This window comes from Octopus sinensis, linkage group LG3, assembly GCF_006345805.1.
Source record: "Octopus sinensis linkage group LG3, ASM634580v1, whole genome shotgun sequence".
NCBI classification, from domain to species: domain Eukaryota; kingdom Metazoa; phylum Mollusca; class Cephalopoda; order Octopoda; family Octopodidae; genus Octopus; species Octopus sinensis.
Window position 1 is genome coordinate 4,400,090 of NC_042999.1, and position 17,831 is coordinate 4,417,920.

The following is a 17,831-nucleotide window of genomic DNA, read 5'->3' on the forward strand; positions in this document are numbered from 1 at the left end:
ATCGGATGGTGCTTTTTATGTGCCACCGGCACGGAAGCCAGTCAGGGCGGCACTGGCAATGGCTACATTCGGATGGTTCTCTTATGTGCCACCAGCACTGATATCACAGTGACAATTTCCATTCATGTTGCAGGTACTCTACAATTATTTGGACCCTGAGTTTTCGACACTACGTAAAGCTTCAAAACGTTAAGCTACTTCTTTTCCTCACCAAATCCTTTTTATTTTTTCAGTATTCCAAAACTTATTAGCTTATTGGGTCTTGACGAGCATGGAAACAATTAATATGAGAGAAAAGCTGGGCATAAGAGAGATTAAATGTAGCATGCAAGAGACAGGATTATGTTGGTTTGGACATTTGATGCGTATCAATGAGGACAGCTTCATAAAGAAGTGCTGATCACTAAAAGTGGACAGTACCCACAAAAGAGGGAACATGGAGCATGGACGCTAAATTATTATTATTATTATTGAGGAGAGAGCAGTGCATGCTATCAAAGTGACACTGGGGTAAAATATACGAAACCCAGTATACCCATCATGACTACCCATCTGATAAGGGTACACCAGGCACATGCATCAGAAGCATATGTGCACGACATGGTGATCTAATATCAAGATAAACAGTACATGACCTTGCAGGTGGGGCCCAGTTAGAATTTTCTTCAGGTTGAGTAGCCCATCCCACTCAAAAGGTCTCTGAATAAGGGTTGTTTAAGGATGTTGAAACCTCCATTTTTACAGAGGTGAGTTATTCAAACCCCAACGAATCCCTCTCAACACACGGCTATGATGCTCCCCCACTACTTCTGCTCATGATCAGAGATGCACATATCGTCAGGCACTAAAGGACATTCTCAACTGGTTATGGTCAAACAAATGACAAGCAAATCTGTGGTATTGAGCAGAATATTTGCAGTAGACCATCTTTTATACCAGAACAAAATATGTGCATGATAACACTTCCAATCAGTTAATATCAGAAGCCATGAAAGCTTTATTATTATTATTATTGTTGTTGTTGTTGTTGTTGTTGTTATCATTGTTATTATCTTAATGGTTATAATAATTAAATAACAAAGTTATAGTAATGCAAGCATGGCACTGGTTTCCAGCCAGGTTACATGTAGTGCTATAGATGGGTTTTCTTGATATTGTCTATTAAACAAAGAAAACGTTAAAAACATTAGTTCATAGGCACAGGAGTGGCTGTGTGGTAAGTAGCTTGCTTACCAACCACATGGTTCCGGGTTAAGTCCCACTGCGTGACATCTTGGGCAAGTGGCTTCTGCTATAGCCCCGGGCCGACCAATGCCTTGTGAGTGGATTTGGTAGATGGAAACTGAAAGAAGCCTGTCGTATATATGTATATATATATATATGTATGTGTGTCTGTGTTTGTCCCCCCACCAACATCGCTTGACAACCGATGCTGGTGTGTTTATGTCCCCGTCACTTAGCGGTTCGGCAAAAGAGACCGATAGAATAAGTACTGGGCTTACAAAGAATAAGTCCCAGGGTCGATTTGCTCGACTAAAGGCGGTGCTCCAGCATGGCCGCAGTCAAAATGACTGAAACAAGTAAAAGAGTAAAGAGTAAATTACTAAAATGTTTCTATAAATGTACTCCCCCCCCCACCACCACCACCACCACCACCACCATCTATTCTCACTGAATAACATCACAAAAAGAAAATCCCTATTGTAATAACCCAAGAAAACAGAAAAAAATTTTATATAAAAATCAGTGGAAAATTTTAACAATGTTTTCACATATTCATTTTTTATATCAGTAAAATGGTTTCTGATTTAGGGCACAAAACCATCGATTTTGAGATGAGGAGAGTTAGTTAGCATCATTAATCCCAGTATTTGACTGGCACTATATTATATGAAAGATAATGTTAGCCTCATCAGAATTTAAACTTAGAATGTAAAAAACCAGAACAAATATGCAAGCATCTTTTCTGATGTTCTAACAGTTCTGCCAACTTGCCACTCTTCTTTGTTAGTAAAATAGAAAATTAAAAGCAAATATATATATTATAAGGTCAATAATGATCACCTAAATTATACAGTAAAATACCTATGTTTCTTTTTGGGTCAATCTTCATCATCATCATTTACCATCCATTTTCCATGCTGGCATGGGTTGGACAGTTTGACAGGAGCTGGCACCAGGCTCCATTGTCTGTTTTGGCATGGTTTCTACGGCTGGATGCCCTTCATAATGTCAACCACTTGCAGGGTGTACTGGGTGCTTTTTACATGGCACCAGCACTAGTGTCTATTTATGTGGCACCAGTGCTAATAGGGCCACCAAGTACCTTGCAAGACAAAAATTCTTTAACTGGGAGTGCGGAGTAGTATTGAGGGTGTATCGCTTTGTGCTAGTTGAGAGATTCAAGGTAAAGAGGAGACAGATAACGGTGTCTTGCTATAGAGTAGATACATGGATACTCCAGTTGGAAAAGGAAGGAGAGTGGGTTAGAGAGTAAGATAAAGAGAGCAATAGTGAGAGTGATGGTAGTGAAGATGTGTCAGGACATGCATTTGAGGAACGTTGGTGAAGTGAGAATAGGTGAGGTGATACAGAGGTTTGGACTGAGTGAGTGAGCAGGATTGAGGTGACTGTCGCAAATGGTGGAGAGAAATGTAGGAGAGGCTTGGGGCGGGGATTGTGGTAGATATATGAGGGTATTGATAAACACTGATATCACTGAATTAGCTCTTTCTATTTATTTATTTTACTTAATTTAACATAGAAATATCTCCCATAAAATTTTAGAATTCCTTTTTGCTATAATACACCATGAAGTCCCTGATGAAATCTAAGTGCCAAATATTTTATGAAAACTGAACTTAGACGTAAAGTAGGCATTTATGCATCATAACCATTATAAGGTCTTTATTATGGACGATAGAATCTTTTATACTTACCATAAAGACTCTCCTATAAACTGCAGATAGAATCACTGCAGTGTTAATGCTCATCATAAGATTTCTACTGTAATTTAATATGAGGTGAAGTTCATTAAAAACGTAAATTTACTCTTTCTTTTCTTTTTTTTTTTACCTTCTCACTAATTACTCTCCATTTCCAAAAAGTATATAATATTTCCGAGCTATGTTCATGGGAAAATATCTGATTGAGACAGTTTAATGATTTTTATCAGCTATTCAAAAGCAGAGATGTTAAAATCATTTATTAACCTGATTATATTGCTTGATGGGAAAAATATTTCAGTCTCAATTTTTTTTGCATTTATTTTTTTTTTACATTTTTTTTTTTGCATCAGTGACTGTTGAAATTTTATTTTACTCATCTTCCTAGTTTCAATAATATAAAAATCGAGAGACCATAAAAATTGTCTTATTGTTGAAATGTTTCATCAAACATTAACTATATAGTGTTTGTTTCATTTTACTATTTATTATAAAACATTAGCTAAACACTTGCTCATATGAAATAAATGATTGATAAACAGTCACTGTTTAAATATATTTAATAATTCAGTTGACATAATTTCCAGGGTTTCTTTCTTTCTATTTAGCATTGATTGCATGTTTTAAAAATCAATTTCAGTATGCTAATATATCATTTAGTCTTCTATGTTCTTCAGTGTTATTTCATAGTATCTATACTCCACTATGCCATTCAATATTCTGTATTTATCCAGTATTGTCCTAGTTGCAGATATACAAAATCCTAGGAAACAACATTCCTGTTATGTTAAAAGAAAAACACTCGCACATACATATTAACCACATTTATCGTCATCCACAGCATCGCCAATCTTTTTTTAAAATCAATGCTCTAGATCTAATGATAGTGTACCAATTGTGCTCCATCAATATTATCACTAAAAGTATCTTTGATAGCATTTTAAAATGTTGCTCCTGCTCTTATAATTTTATATGGAAGCTTAGTCTAAACAAAGAGAACTACCATAATGGTGACTCTGATGATACCCATTGCCTTAACCCCAATTTAATTGTACACACATTTTAGATTTGTATATAATTAAATATGAAATAAGTCAGCCATTTCATGTATTTCACTTGGTATGTTAAATAGAGGAGAGAAACCAGTACATCTTTATTTATTGACTTTTATTTTGTATTCTGGATCAGTTCAAAGTTCTTTAATATTCTTTCGCATCACAACAAATGGGCAATGCCCTTTCACTCCTTCAAGTAGATGTCAACTCTTTTGATACCAAGATTTGGTTTTATGGTAAAAAAAGAATTACTGTTTTTACAAACTTGCTCAAGAATACAATGCACCACCAAGTCTAGGAATTGAAATCACAATCGTTAGACTGCAAGTGCAACACCCTAACCATTAAGCCATGCACCCTCACATATGTGTGTGTGTGTGTGTGGAAGGGTATGTTTATGTTTCCTTGTAAAACAGTTGTCACTGCCATACATGTGCTGTCACTCATTTTCAATATTCTGTGAGAACAAGTTTGGCTACTGGGAAATATTACTTCAATTTGAAACAGGTGAAGGTTGGGGACAGGAAAGGCAGCCAACTGTAGAAAATTTGCCTCAAAAAATTTCGTCTGAAACATACAAGTTGATATGATGACAATGATGACAACAATGAAGATGATATGCTACAGTCTACTTTCAGTTTCCATCTACCAAATCCACTTACAAGGCTTTAGTCGGCCTGGAGCTGTGCTAAAAGACATTTGTCTGATTTGCTCATAAAAACTCATAAAGACCTGTCATTTCCATAGCTGGATGACTTTCCTAATGCCAACCACTTTACAGAAAGTACTGGGTGCGTTTTCTTGTGATTCCCAAGACTAGAGTACTGTAGACTGAGGAAGAGATCATAAGAGGGACCAATGACAACAAAAAGGTCAGAAATTGATAGTTGAGTGGGGGAGAGAGGGAGAAAGGTGTATAAGTATAGTGGTTATTCAAAGTCGTAGGGCATGTACAGTTGCTTAGGTAACATATGAGGGGCCATAATGGAGGGAAAGAAATAGAAAGAGAGAGAAATACATCAGGAGGACCAAGATTGGTGAGAGGGTAAAAGAAAGGTGTGTGTGTGTGTGTGTGCGTGCGCATTGTGCTTTTACTTTTTTACATGTTTCAGTCACTGAGCTTTGTCAATGCTGGGCACCACCTTGAAGGGTTTAAATAAATTAACCCCTTTCCATATTCTTTTTGTCTGTCTGGTACTTATTCTATCAGTTTCTTTTTTTTCAAACCACTAAGTTTTGGGACATAAACAAACCAACAAACACTGGTTGCCAGGTGGTGAAACTGGACGGCAAATGCAACAACACAAACATATATACATACTTTTGCATGATATGGGTTTAGACAATGATGATGATGATGATGACGACGACGATGACGATGACAACGATGATGGTGATGATGACGACGACGATGACAATGATGCTGATAGCTTCATAGTGTTCATTCAGTAAACAATAAAGCCATTTGACAATGTAGGATAAATTGCATTCCTACTTTCAAGATAACAGCATGCTTTTTCACTGGAACCTGGCATGCTGATGGGGTTGATGTGTCTGAAAGGGAAATGAGAAAGTTACAGTTTAATACATGCTATGTACCATTACAGTACATTGTCGTTTATTTACGGCTCACTAAATTTTGTACACAAATATTCAACATACACTGTATATTAGTAATTTTGGTTCTGTATTTAGTTTAAGTGTGTGTATACATACATACATACATAAATACATACATACATACATACATACATACATACATACATACATACACAAACACATACATATACATACATACATACATACATACATACATACATACATACATACATACATACATACATACATACATACATATAAAACATCTTATCTAGTCATGATTAGTAATATATATTTAATGAAACTTTCTAGTTTTTTTCAATTAATTAGATTCTGCATTCAAATCAATAACTTGATTTCTTAAAACCAATATATTGATTTCTAACTTTAAAAAAACAAAAACAATACTAATTGCTGTGAGGGAAGAGCTAAAATCAACCTCAGTATATTGTTGGTACATGTATTATGGATTCTAGTGGAATGAATTGCAAATTTGACTTCAATGATTTTTAAACTCAGAACGAAGCATCAAGGAATTAAATGCAATAATGCATTGAGTCTGGCATTCCAATATCCATCATTTACATCACCCTCGTTAATCAATAAATTGGTAAATTAATAGCTGATGGTAAGACATGACTGCTTTTGAAATCTGCACTTAATAGTAATTTCTAAAAGAGAAGAAAATAATAGCTATAATGCTAACAACGTCATCAACAACAACAATAGTATTAATAATAGTTTCTTTCGTTACAAGGGCGATGGATGAAAACTATCAAATTTTTATAATGGCTTCTTTATTGACTACAGGGGTCCACCATATAAAATAAATGAAGGTTTCATGTAAATTGTTAGAAACATGATAAGGTGTACACTACAGTAAAAATAGGCAACCCAAAACATAATACGACCATATAGTCCAGATAGCAGGACAGTGTACCAGAGAGAATCAAGACATTGTGGATGAGAAATGGGTATGAATAGTTATTGGTTTATTTTCACTTAGAGATTCTGAAAAGAAAGATGCTTGGAAGTGCTACTATGAAAAGTTGTTAAATGTGGAGAATGCAACTGAAAGACCATTTATTTCGGTGCCATGTAAAAGCGCTGTTGTTGGACCACAGGTACCATATAAAAAGCAACCTGTACACTTTGTATCAGGTTCCAGTTGTTTATTTTAGCAAGGTTTCTACAGCTGGATTCCCTTCCTAATGTCAACCACTTTACACAGTGTACTGGGTACTTTTTATGTGACAATATCACAAGTGCATTTTACATGTGCATTTTACAATATCACAGGTGCATTTCACAAGTGTACCAACACAGATGCTTTTTACATGGCACCAGCACCAGTGATTTTTTTATGACACTGCTTTTTCCATTTAATTTTTAAAACAAAAAAGACTTTATTAAACAGGTGTTTGGAACATGCAAAATAAGTGTAGTCTGTGGTGGGTTGGTATCAAAAGAGTTTAACCCTTTTGCTACCAACCTGACTGAAACCGGCTCTGGCTCTGTAGTACAAATGTCTTGTTTTCAAAAGTTCTGAATTAAAATCTTCCGCCAAACCTTAGCCACAATTTATGTTCCTAACACTAGCTTAATTGATATAACTAAGTTATTTTACTAAATTCTTTGTTATATCAAAAATAATTGAAAGAAAAACAGAGCATCTCAGAATGAATGCAGTAACGAAAGGGTTAAACAAAAGGAAACTTATAAGATTGAAACCTCACTTGTGAAAAGTGGATTTTTTGGAAAAAAATTCCGTTATCTACATGAATATCTTAACAATTCAGTTGGTTCCTGATATCCAGTCGTTAAATGAGAGATAAAGTTATTTAGAAATAATTTTATGAAAGGCAGTTATGTTTGCAACTACTGTAATGGCTATTCCAGTATTGCCAAATTGGTTAGTTTTTAATTTTGCCAGTTATTTTACTAAGTGGTGTGATTATGTCCTGTAATTAAACTGACAGAACTAGACAATAAAAACTAGACAGAATGCACTGCATTATTTTTAAATTGAGCTAGATTTATAGTTAGCCACTTGGTAATTGCTTTCGGGAGTAATGTTGTGTTAAAATATGTGTGATCTAGTTAGAAATTATCTAAATTAATAACACCAATCAGAAAGTTTTCAGATGAAAGAGTACTGGAGAGTATGTAAATAAAGTATTCACACACGACCTCATAATGCAAACTGAGTGATTGAAAAAATAACCAAATGCTCATAGGCGCAGGAGTGGCTGTGTGGTAGGTAGCTTGTTTACCAACCACTTGGTTCCGGGTTCAGTCCCACTGCGTGGCACCTTGGGCAAGTGTCTTCTACTATAGCCTCAGGCCGACCAAAGCCTTGTGAGTGGATTTGGTAGACGGAAACTGAAAAGAAGCCTGTCGTATATATGTATATATATGTGTATGTGTGTGTATATGTTTGTCTGTGTTTATCCTTCTAGCATTGCTTGACAACCGATGCTGGTGTGTTTATGTGCCCGTTACTTAGTGGTTCGGCAAAAGAGACCGATAGAATAAGTACTGGGCTTACAAAAAGAATAATTCCCGGGGTCGAGTTGCTCGATTAAAGGCGGTACTCCAGCATGGCCACAGTCAAATGACTGAAACAAGTAAAAGAGTAAAGAGTATACACATTGTTTAGGTACACTGAGGTGATTAAACTTTTAAAGCAATCGTTTATCTTTTTTTATCTTTTACTTGTTTTAATCATTAGACTGCGGCCAACAAATACTGGTTGTCAGGCAGTGAAGCTGGAAGACAAACACGACAGCACAAACATATGTACATATTTTTGCATGATATGGGTTTAGACAATGATGATGATGACGACGACGATGATGATGCTCATGGCATCAGAGTGTTCATTTATTAGTCAAATGAATCATTTTCTTTCTAAGCCTGGTACTTATTCTATCAGACTCTTTTGCCAAACCACTAAGTTACAGGGACAAAAACACACCAGCACCAGCTATCAAGCTGTGCTGAGGAACAAACACACACACATATATGTATGTATGTATATGTATATATATATATGATGGGCTTCTTTCAGTTTCCGTCTACCAAATCCACTCACAAGATTTTGGTCAGCCCAAGGCTATAGCAGAAGACACTTGCCCAAAGTGCCACACAGTGGGACTGAACTTAGAACAATGCAGTTGGGAGGCAAGCATCTTATGATACCACCACACCTGTGCCTATTATCAGAGATGATCAAGTATCCATTCTTATAATTATAAACAAGCTATAGATCATTAAAGCATGATCATCAAGAGCAACTTTGCTAAGTGATGCATTGATGTATTCCAATCTTATTAATTAATTAACTAATTAATTTCCATATTGCAAGTTTATTTTTCTTAAATATGTTTAAAAGGTAATCTTTCGGAGTTGGTATACCAAAACTGAAACTATTTGTCGAGCAATTTCTTTAATTTCTCTTTCAGCTGAATCACGTTTATGTATTTTTTGAGTATATATGTGTCTATGTATGTATGTATGTATGTTTGTATATGTAAATATATGTATTTATACATACACATGCTATGTGAATACTTCAGCAGTATTACTTTGCTATAGCCATGTCATTTCAATTTTTCAGACTGTACCAATATATATCATTAAGATGAACTTAAAATTCTTTCTGTCTCTTTTGTTTGTCTTCATTACGTTAGTTTTATTTCTTCATTTATTTCAATTCCTGTTAAAGTAGAATATTTTACTCTTTTACAGGTGAAGAATTTAGAGACTGCTATGAAAGACGGCCATCAGGGAAGTATATCCATGAATGTAGCTGTCCATAAAGATTTTGTAAGTAATAAACATTCTTCTTCTGCCAAGAGTAATAAAATGTCTACAAACAAAAGATAAGCAATAAACCAGAACATTTCTCTTGAACTGTTGGGCTTTCTCCAGTACAGAAGCATAATTCTTGACAGTAGTGTTTTCCATTTATCACCAAACGGTGTTTTTCAATATGACCTGGCAAATCTATGCCAAACAAACAGACGTTAAACCAATATTGGGGAAGAAGACTTCATTAGAATTCCTGAATACACATTTTTTTGTAGATTCTAATTTTGGTAAACTTCTGTAGTTTGTTGGTCTTATTTTTTTTTTAATCAGTCTTGAGACATTTTTAGGGTTATGAGAAGCTTCCACTTATCTATATAACAAAGTAGACATTAGGTTTAGGAAAATTGTTTCATAAGAGATTTAGAGTTACAAAGTAAGAAATTTTGATAAATGAGCATGCTACCTGAAAATGGTTCAGGTATATGAGATTCTGAGAATACCTGTTTATTACTTACATTGGACTTTGTATCGAGCAGCTCATATTTGTTACCCTGTTAAAGCTTGGCATGACAGCATTTAATCTAGATTGCATGACAAGAATTAACGGTTTTGTCATAAAAGGCAATTTTCCATATAGCGACCATGAGAATGGTATTTGTCGCTCATTCTCTATCAGAAATAAATTATTACATTAGCCAATTGAAGCGTTTTTCCAGTTGTAAATGACATTTATATGGAAAGAGGCGAGAATAAATTTTAGCTATTCCCTCTGTTTATATTGGACATTTGGATGAAACTGCAGCTTCTCCCCCCCCCCCCACTCCAATCCATTTTGTGTAATGATTAGAAGCTGTTTCAACTAAAATGTAATATGCTTTTATGATTCACCGTGTAATGCCTTTTCATCTCAGCTTTCCAAATAATCATATTCATTTATCAACATTTCATCCAACACATCTTTTCATTTAAGCTACTACTAACACTACTGCAACTTTACACTATCTAGTACTATATCTATCATTAGTATTATTACTACTATTTCATAATACTATTGTTTTATATTTCTTCATATTTTAAATGTTGGCTGTGTCATGAATATTTTGGCCAAACTGCTAAACTCCAATGATCATGTGTATTGGAACCTTCCCCTTTTATTCTTATTTGCTGTTGAGAAATAAACAGTTTACATATAATTTGCCTCTCAAGATACTCTGCTTTAAAGTAAAAAGTCTAACTATCCTTCACTACCTTTGGAGATGTGGATAGGATTGGTATGACTTCATATTTTTTCCTTAGTGAACTATTCACCATCACCACCACCACCATTATCATCATCATCATCATCATCATCTTCATCGTTTTAACTTTCACTTTCGATGCTCACATGGATTGGACAGAATCAGTTGATGCAGATTTTCTACACCCAGATACACCCCACCCCTGTCACTAACACTCATCTGTTTCCAAGTGAGGTTGTTTTTCTCCATACCTGAACATGGTTTCACAGGGGATCGAAAACAAAGGACACCACTTGCATGACAGTAACACTCGTTTACAACAATCATACAATGTCAAGGCAAGAAGACACCAACTCATACACACAAAAGCATGGGTTGGATGGTTTGACTGGGCTGGCATGCTGGAAGGCTGCACCAGGATCCAGTATCTGCCATGACTGCGATTACTTCTCTAGCATGACATAATGCTAAAGATCTTGGTCCAATGACCAAGATCTCCATGAGGCCCAACACTCAAAAAGAGCTCAGCCACTTTGCCTCCATGAGGCCCAATGCTTGAAAGGTACTCAGCCACTTTGCCTCTGTCAGGCCCGATATTCAAAGGTTGATTTTTTTTACATGCCACCAGCACAGGTGCACTTGGATTGGCAGGTCCTCTCAAGCAGAGCACATCGCCAAATGTGTGTGTGTGTGTGTATTATAAGCTTCTTTCAGAAGGGCATCGAAAGGGCATCAAAAAGGGCATCGACCTGTTAAAACAGTGACTCAATAACTCATTCATTCGTCTAACTCTTGCCAGCATGGAAAAATGGATGTATAATGAATGAACTACATACTATCAAACCATTCACAACAAACGAATGAGAGGACCTCTATGAGGTTTCTCAGCCTGCAAGAAATAGCAGCCAAATTTCTTATCACATTCTACTCTCTTAAAAAGAGAAGAAAATATGAATTCAGAATAACGTAGTCTTGGATGCATTATGTCTTAAATGAAAATGGGATGATCACTGCATGAATGTGTTTAATCATAGGTTTGCAAAATCAGAACAGAGCTAACCTGGGGCTAACTAACAACAACAACAACAACTGTAACACTCAAGCTTACAATGTGGTTTCTTGTTGTTTTTTTTTGGGGGGGGGCGGTATTTCTTGCATAAAACAAAAAACATACAATTAACTAGTTCTTGAAATATTTTTTTAAAATGTATTTGGTAGGGGCTCAATGATCTGAGTCAAATGAACATGAAACAATATTAGGTATGAACTTGCTCTAATTATTAGAGAGATCAGCATGAGATATTTAGCTATAAAAGACATAAAAATTATAAAAGTTTTCATCCAAGAAAAATACTTGAGAAAATTTTAATAATAACAAAATAAAAAGAAAAAAGAAAATTAACATAATGTCTTGAAGTAATGTTTAGTTTTGTTGAAATATCACATATAAGGAAAAAGAAGGGTAGGAAGAGATTATATAAGATAGATTTTTCTAAGCTACAGGCAACTGCAAAAGAAAAAAACATGTGAAGTGTATTGAGAGAATGAAAAACAAATGAAAAATGCAAACCTGGAATGTTAGAAGAACAAAAAAATCTCTATTTTGATCATGCATCTGCTCAATGCAGTCATGTGACTAGCATTTTCTTTTGTTTTATTTTGTTCCTTTTCCTTTTTTTTTTTTTTAGTCACACTTATAAAGTTTGCTTCTTCACTCCAAGCATAGCCGATAGAAATGTAAAGTAGAATTATGTGATGGTTTTATTGTTTTTTTGGTTTGTTATTTATTACTTCTTTGCTAAAAATTTATTTGAAACAAAAAAAACAAAATGACAGTATTTAAGAAAAATGAAAGAAAATAAGTTGGCTAAAAATATTTTTCAAATATTATATTCAATGAATAATAATTTTCAAATTTTCAAAAAAATTATTTCATAAAACAAAACTAAAAAAAAAACCCAGCTAGATTCATTTTTAAATCAAAATTAATAATGTTAATTATTTTAGAAACCAAATTATCAAATTATTTTAAATTTAGATCAATTTTAAACATTCCAAACCAAATATTCAGGTAATTTACTCCTTGAATTCTCTGAGTTTCTAGTAAAACCATTTATTTATTTATTAGTTTGTTTGTTTATTTATTTCTTTGTTTTCTTTCAAAATTGATTCAATACCAACATTTTTGTTGCAAATATTTCTTCTCGTTTACTTCCCATAGTCCCTTATCCTTGGAGAAGGCATTCAACTGTAAGGCATCTACTTCAATTACACATGCTCTGCTAATCTAAAATATTACTGCACCTGTAATGCAGATTAAATTATCCAACCTGAGTCTAGATTGTGTGCATCTGGTGTGGTGGTAGCTGTAACTCTACCAAACAACTACTGTTAACATTTGCAAGCAGGAAAGAATGTGTGTGTGTGTGTGTGTGTGTGTGCGTGTGTGTGTGTGTGTGTGTGTGTGTGTGTATTTATGTGCAACAGAAAAAAACTATATTTTATATAAAATAAATAGAAGAGCTCACTATTTATCAAAACAATATTATTATGAGGAGAAATTACTCTCCTTGTTTGTCTCTCTCTTTCCTGGTGTAACCTTTGGCATTGCTCCACCAACTTAGAATTTTGTTTGCTTCAGTTATTGTTTGCAAGAATTAGCCTGATATTCAATTGTCATCTGTTATATGATGTCTCCAAATAAAATATTTGCTTTCCCAAAACTATTTTTAATAATAATAATGATAATAATAATGATGATAATAATGATGATAATAATAATAATGATGATGATGATGATGATAATAATAATAAAAGATTCATAAAACATAGGTAGAGAGCAGTTGCAGAGTGCGTGGAAAAGGAGACAAAAATATTAACCATTTCCTATGTGAGTGCAGTAAGCTGGCACAAAGTGGATATAAATGAAGACATGACGGTGTTGGTAAAAGAATACATCAAGATGTTGACCAAGTTTGTGGATATGAAGTGAGAACAAAGTAATATGGACATGAGCCAGAGGTTGTTTTATTGAATGGCAATTATAGGATTTTTAGGAATTTCTCCACAGAGACTGACCACATAATTGAAACAAAGAGATCAGATATAATCGTAGAGGACAGGAAAAAAAACCTATATCAGATCATAAATTTCGTAATTCCATTTGATAGTAGAGTAGATATCATGGAAATTGAGAAAATTGAGAAATTTCAGGTCCTAGGTGAAAATTGTTCCTGTGATAGTTGGTGCACTCAGTACATTTTTAACATAGTTTCTTATTTCTTTATTGCCCACAAGGGGCTAAACATAGAGGGGACAAACAAGGACAGACAAACGGATTAAGTCGATTACATTGATCCCAGTGCATAACTGGTACTTAATTTATCGACCCAGAAAGGATGAAAGGCAAAGTCGACCTCGGCGGAATTTGTACTCAGAACATAACGGCAGACGAAACACCGCTCAGCATTTCACCCGGTGTGCTAATGTTTCTACTGGCTGGCTGCCTTAACATAGTTTTTTTTTAAACATAGTTTCTATGGCTGGAAACCCTTCCTAATACCAAACACTGTAGAGTTTGCTTTGGCATTAGTAAGACTAAAGAGCTCTCTTAGCTTTGCATTGTTGCTTCTCAAATCAATTACCAGTCACCTAGAGTGTAGAGAATGCATTTTGTGGCACCAGCACTGTTGGGATTACCTTACAGCTCACAAAGCAAAAACAAGAAACTCCATGATGGAAAGGAATAGATTTATTGTGAGAGAATGGTAATAGAGAGAATAAGAGAGGGAACAGTGTTGGTGTGACAGCTGAGGTTACAGACCAAATAGGAAGGGAAAAGTAGTGTCAAGGGTTAGTGTGAAAGAGAAGGGGTTACAGAATGGTAATGGCAATAAGTAGTTGGACCCTGTGATGGGCTGGGTCAGTCTGTCTACCATGCTAAAGTGAATTGGAGAGTCCACCAGGGTTTGAGACAGTTCTTGTTGGAGTTAGACAGGTGTACTGTTGAGAGAGAGTAGAGACACTGTTAGGAAAGGTGGTAATTGAAGGGAATGTGTAAGAGAGTTAGAGAGTACTAGGACAGAAGGAAATGTAGTGCTAACCATATTGTGGATTTATACCGCTTCACCCATACATGGGTTGGTCAAGTGGTTTGTGAAGGGAAGATGAGATGGTTGTGAGTAATTGGGGGAGAAAGGAAAGGTACTCCCCTCAGTCAAGTATCATGATTCAAGAAGGAGAAACAAGGATTAGTCGAGCACAGGTGGTGCATAAATCAAGTACTTTTCTCTTAGTTAGTACAGAATAAGTGCAGCAGTTGGGAGAATAGGTTACACAGAAAGTTGTAACTTCTGCAGCACCTCATATCACCAGTTGATGCAATTCTCTGTCATCTCCTTCATCAGATACAACATCTTAAGATCGTTTTTCACCACATCATCTCAAGTTTTTTTCAGTCGTCCTCTTCCCCAAATACCATTCACTTTGAGTACTTGGTACTTGCTTATGTAGATTATCATCATCATCATCATCATTTAGCGTCCGCTTTCCATGCTAGCATGGGTTGGACGGTTCAACTGGGGTCTGGGAAGCCAGAAGGCTGCACCAGGCCCAGTCTGATCTGGCAGTGTTTCTACGGCTGGAAGCCCTTCCTAACGCCAACCACTCCGTGAGTGTAGTGGGTGCTTTTTACGTGCCACCCACACAGGTGCCAGACGGGGCTGGCAAACGGCCATGGATGGATGGTGCTTTTTATGTGCCACCGGCACGGGGGCCAGGCAAGGCTGGCAATGGCCACGATCGGATGGTGCTTTTTACGTGCCACCGGCACGGAGGCCAGTCAGGGCGGCGCTGGCAACGGACACGGTCGGGTGGTGCTTTTTACGTGCCACCGGCACGGGGACCAGGTGAGGCTGGCAATGGCCACGATTGGATGGTGCTTTTTAGATGCCATCATTTATTCATATCATGTGCTCATACCAACACATATTCCTCTCTTGCATGCTATGTCTGATTCTTCTTATACCCAGTGAGTCTCTCAGTTCATTTATACTGTCTTTCATATATCTACCGAAGCATGTTCACCTTATTTCTTTCTAGCCTTTGCATGTCTCCTACACTGAACATCCACATCTTGCACTGTGCAGCAATGCACTTCGTACATAAGCATCATATAATCTGTCCTTGATCTTGTAGGATAAGCTGTTTCATGCCAGCAGAGATAATAGCTTCCTGAACTTAATTTACCTGCAAAATTTACTTTTTGGATAAATCCTTAATACAATCTACATCTTTTTGAAAATTATGTGCAACTTCTAATGAAAATAATCTGGTAACTGTGAAAGGAATCCTCTATGTGGTCACTTAGCTTGTTAGAAAAAGCAGTTAAACTTTCCTCAAATCATGCAACTTGTCATAAAAAAAGGATAATGCAGCATTATGCGAAAATATGGGATGTGTGATGCTGGAACACCTATTGTGATCAGAGATCATCTGATCAGGTCTGACCTTACATTCAGCAACTACCACAGTTACACTGTGTTACATGCCTGGCTGAGAAGTAATAACTTTGTAAGTGATTGTGTAACTGACTCCTGAGCATTGGACAAAATACTTTGCAGTATATCTCCCAGCAATTTACATTTTACGTTCATATGTCAACTTTGCCTTTCATCTCTCTGGGTTCAATAAAATAAATCACCAGTCAAGTACTGAGGTCAGGGTTAGGGTTAGGGTTGAAATTTCAGTCCTTCTGCCTAAACAAATATTTGAGATCTCACAATAATAATGGTTTCTTACTGAGGCTCAAGACAGGAAGAGCTTTTTATATCAACTGCTAGTACTTGATAGGGACTTATTTCATCAACCCAAGAAGGATAAAAAGCAAAGTTGATGCCAGCAAAATTTGAACTCCTAATGTAAAATTTCAAAACTAAATACTATCAGCCATTTTTTTCTGATGCTCTTCTGATTCTGCCAAATTCACTTCCCTAGACCTATTGGTAATAATAGCTTCAAATTTTAGCACAAGGCCAGAAAGTTCAGTAAGAAGAGTAAGTTGATTATATCAACCCTAGTGCTCAACAGGTACTCAATTTTCCAGCCCCAAAAGATGAATGACAAAGTCAACCTCAGTGGAATTTGAACTCAGAACTTAAAGAAACAAAATGCTGCTAAGCTGGCTTGCCAATGATTCTGCCAGCTCTCTGCCTTCTGTCTTAAACCTAGTGGTAATAATAACTATATAACAGATATTGCATTATATATATCATTAGAAACCTATCAGCTATCACCGTACAACCTACCTATCTACCTACCTACAAAGAGGTTGGTCGGATGCCAACATAGACATTAATACTAGTTTAATGTTCATGTTGTTATGGTGACATAATATTCCCTGTGTGGTGTGAGTAATTATCAACAACAAGAGGAATTATTCTCATTTATATTCGTTAAGTATAGGATCAAATGAATCAATTGGAGATTATAGTTAATTTATCACAGCAAACTGGTATATCATGTTATTGGGCTTCATTTAGCACGGTCGTTTTGTAAATACCACATTAGAATCTGTGATAATTAGTAGATATTATTACGGAAATCAATCTTCAAGTTGTTGACGGTAGACACTAATACCCTGTCTAGATGTGAATATTGCTTTCGAGTATCTTTAATGAAGCGATTTAATGGTGATAAAGGTTTGTCTTTTTCTTTCCCACCAGAACCTGAACGAAATAAACTTACCACTTCTCAAATACACACACACAAACACACATATACACACATTCACACAATCATCATCATCATCATCATCATCTATTATCTTTCACTTGTTTCAGTCATTAGACTGTGGTCATGCTGGGGCACCACCTTGAATCAACCCCAGTACTTCTTTTTTAAGCTTGGTACTTATTCTATCAGTCTCTATGCCAAACTACTAAGTCATGGGGACATAAACACACTGACGCCAGTTGTCAAGCAGTGTATATATATATATATATATATATATATATATATATACGGTGGCTTCTTTCAGTTTCCATCCACCAAATCCACTCACAAGTCTTTGGTTAGCCCAAGGCTAGAGTAGTAGGCACTTTTCCTAGGTACCACGTATGGGACTGAACCCAGAACCATGTGATTGGGAAGCAAGCTTCTTATGTTTTTATTTTATCATCTTT

At 35.8% G+C, this 17,831-nt stretch overlaps 1 protein-coding gene across 2 annotated transcripts in view; it reads left to right on the forward strand.

Moving 5' to 3' along the window:
- The window catches only part of LOC115209156 (voltage-dependent calcium channel subunit alpha-2/delta-3-like), a 720,530-nt gene that overhangs the window by 614,056 nt on the left and 88,643 nt on the right, over positions 1-17,831 (forward strand). For both annotated transcript variants that reach the window (XM_036500824.1, XM_036500825.1), the window contains exon 18: positions 9,350-9,427. In XM_036500824.1, the coding sequence (XP_036356717.1) occupies positions 9,350-9,427 (78 nt within the window). The remainder of the gene's footprint in view (positions 1-9,349; positions 9,428-17,831) is intronic.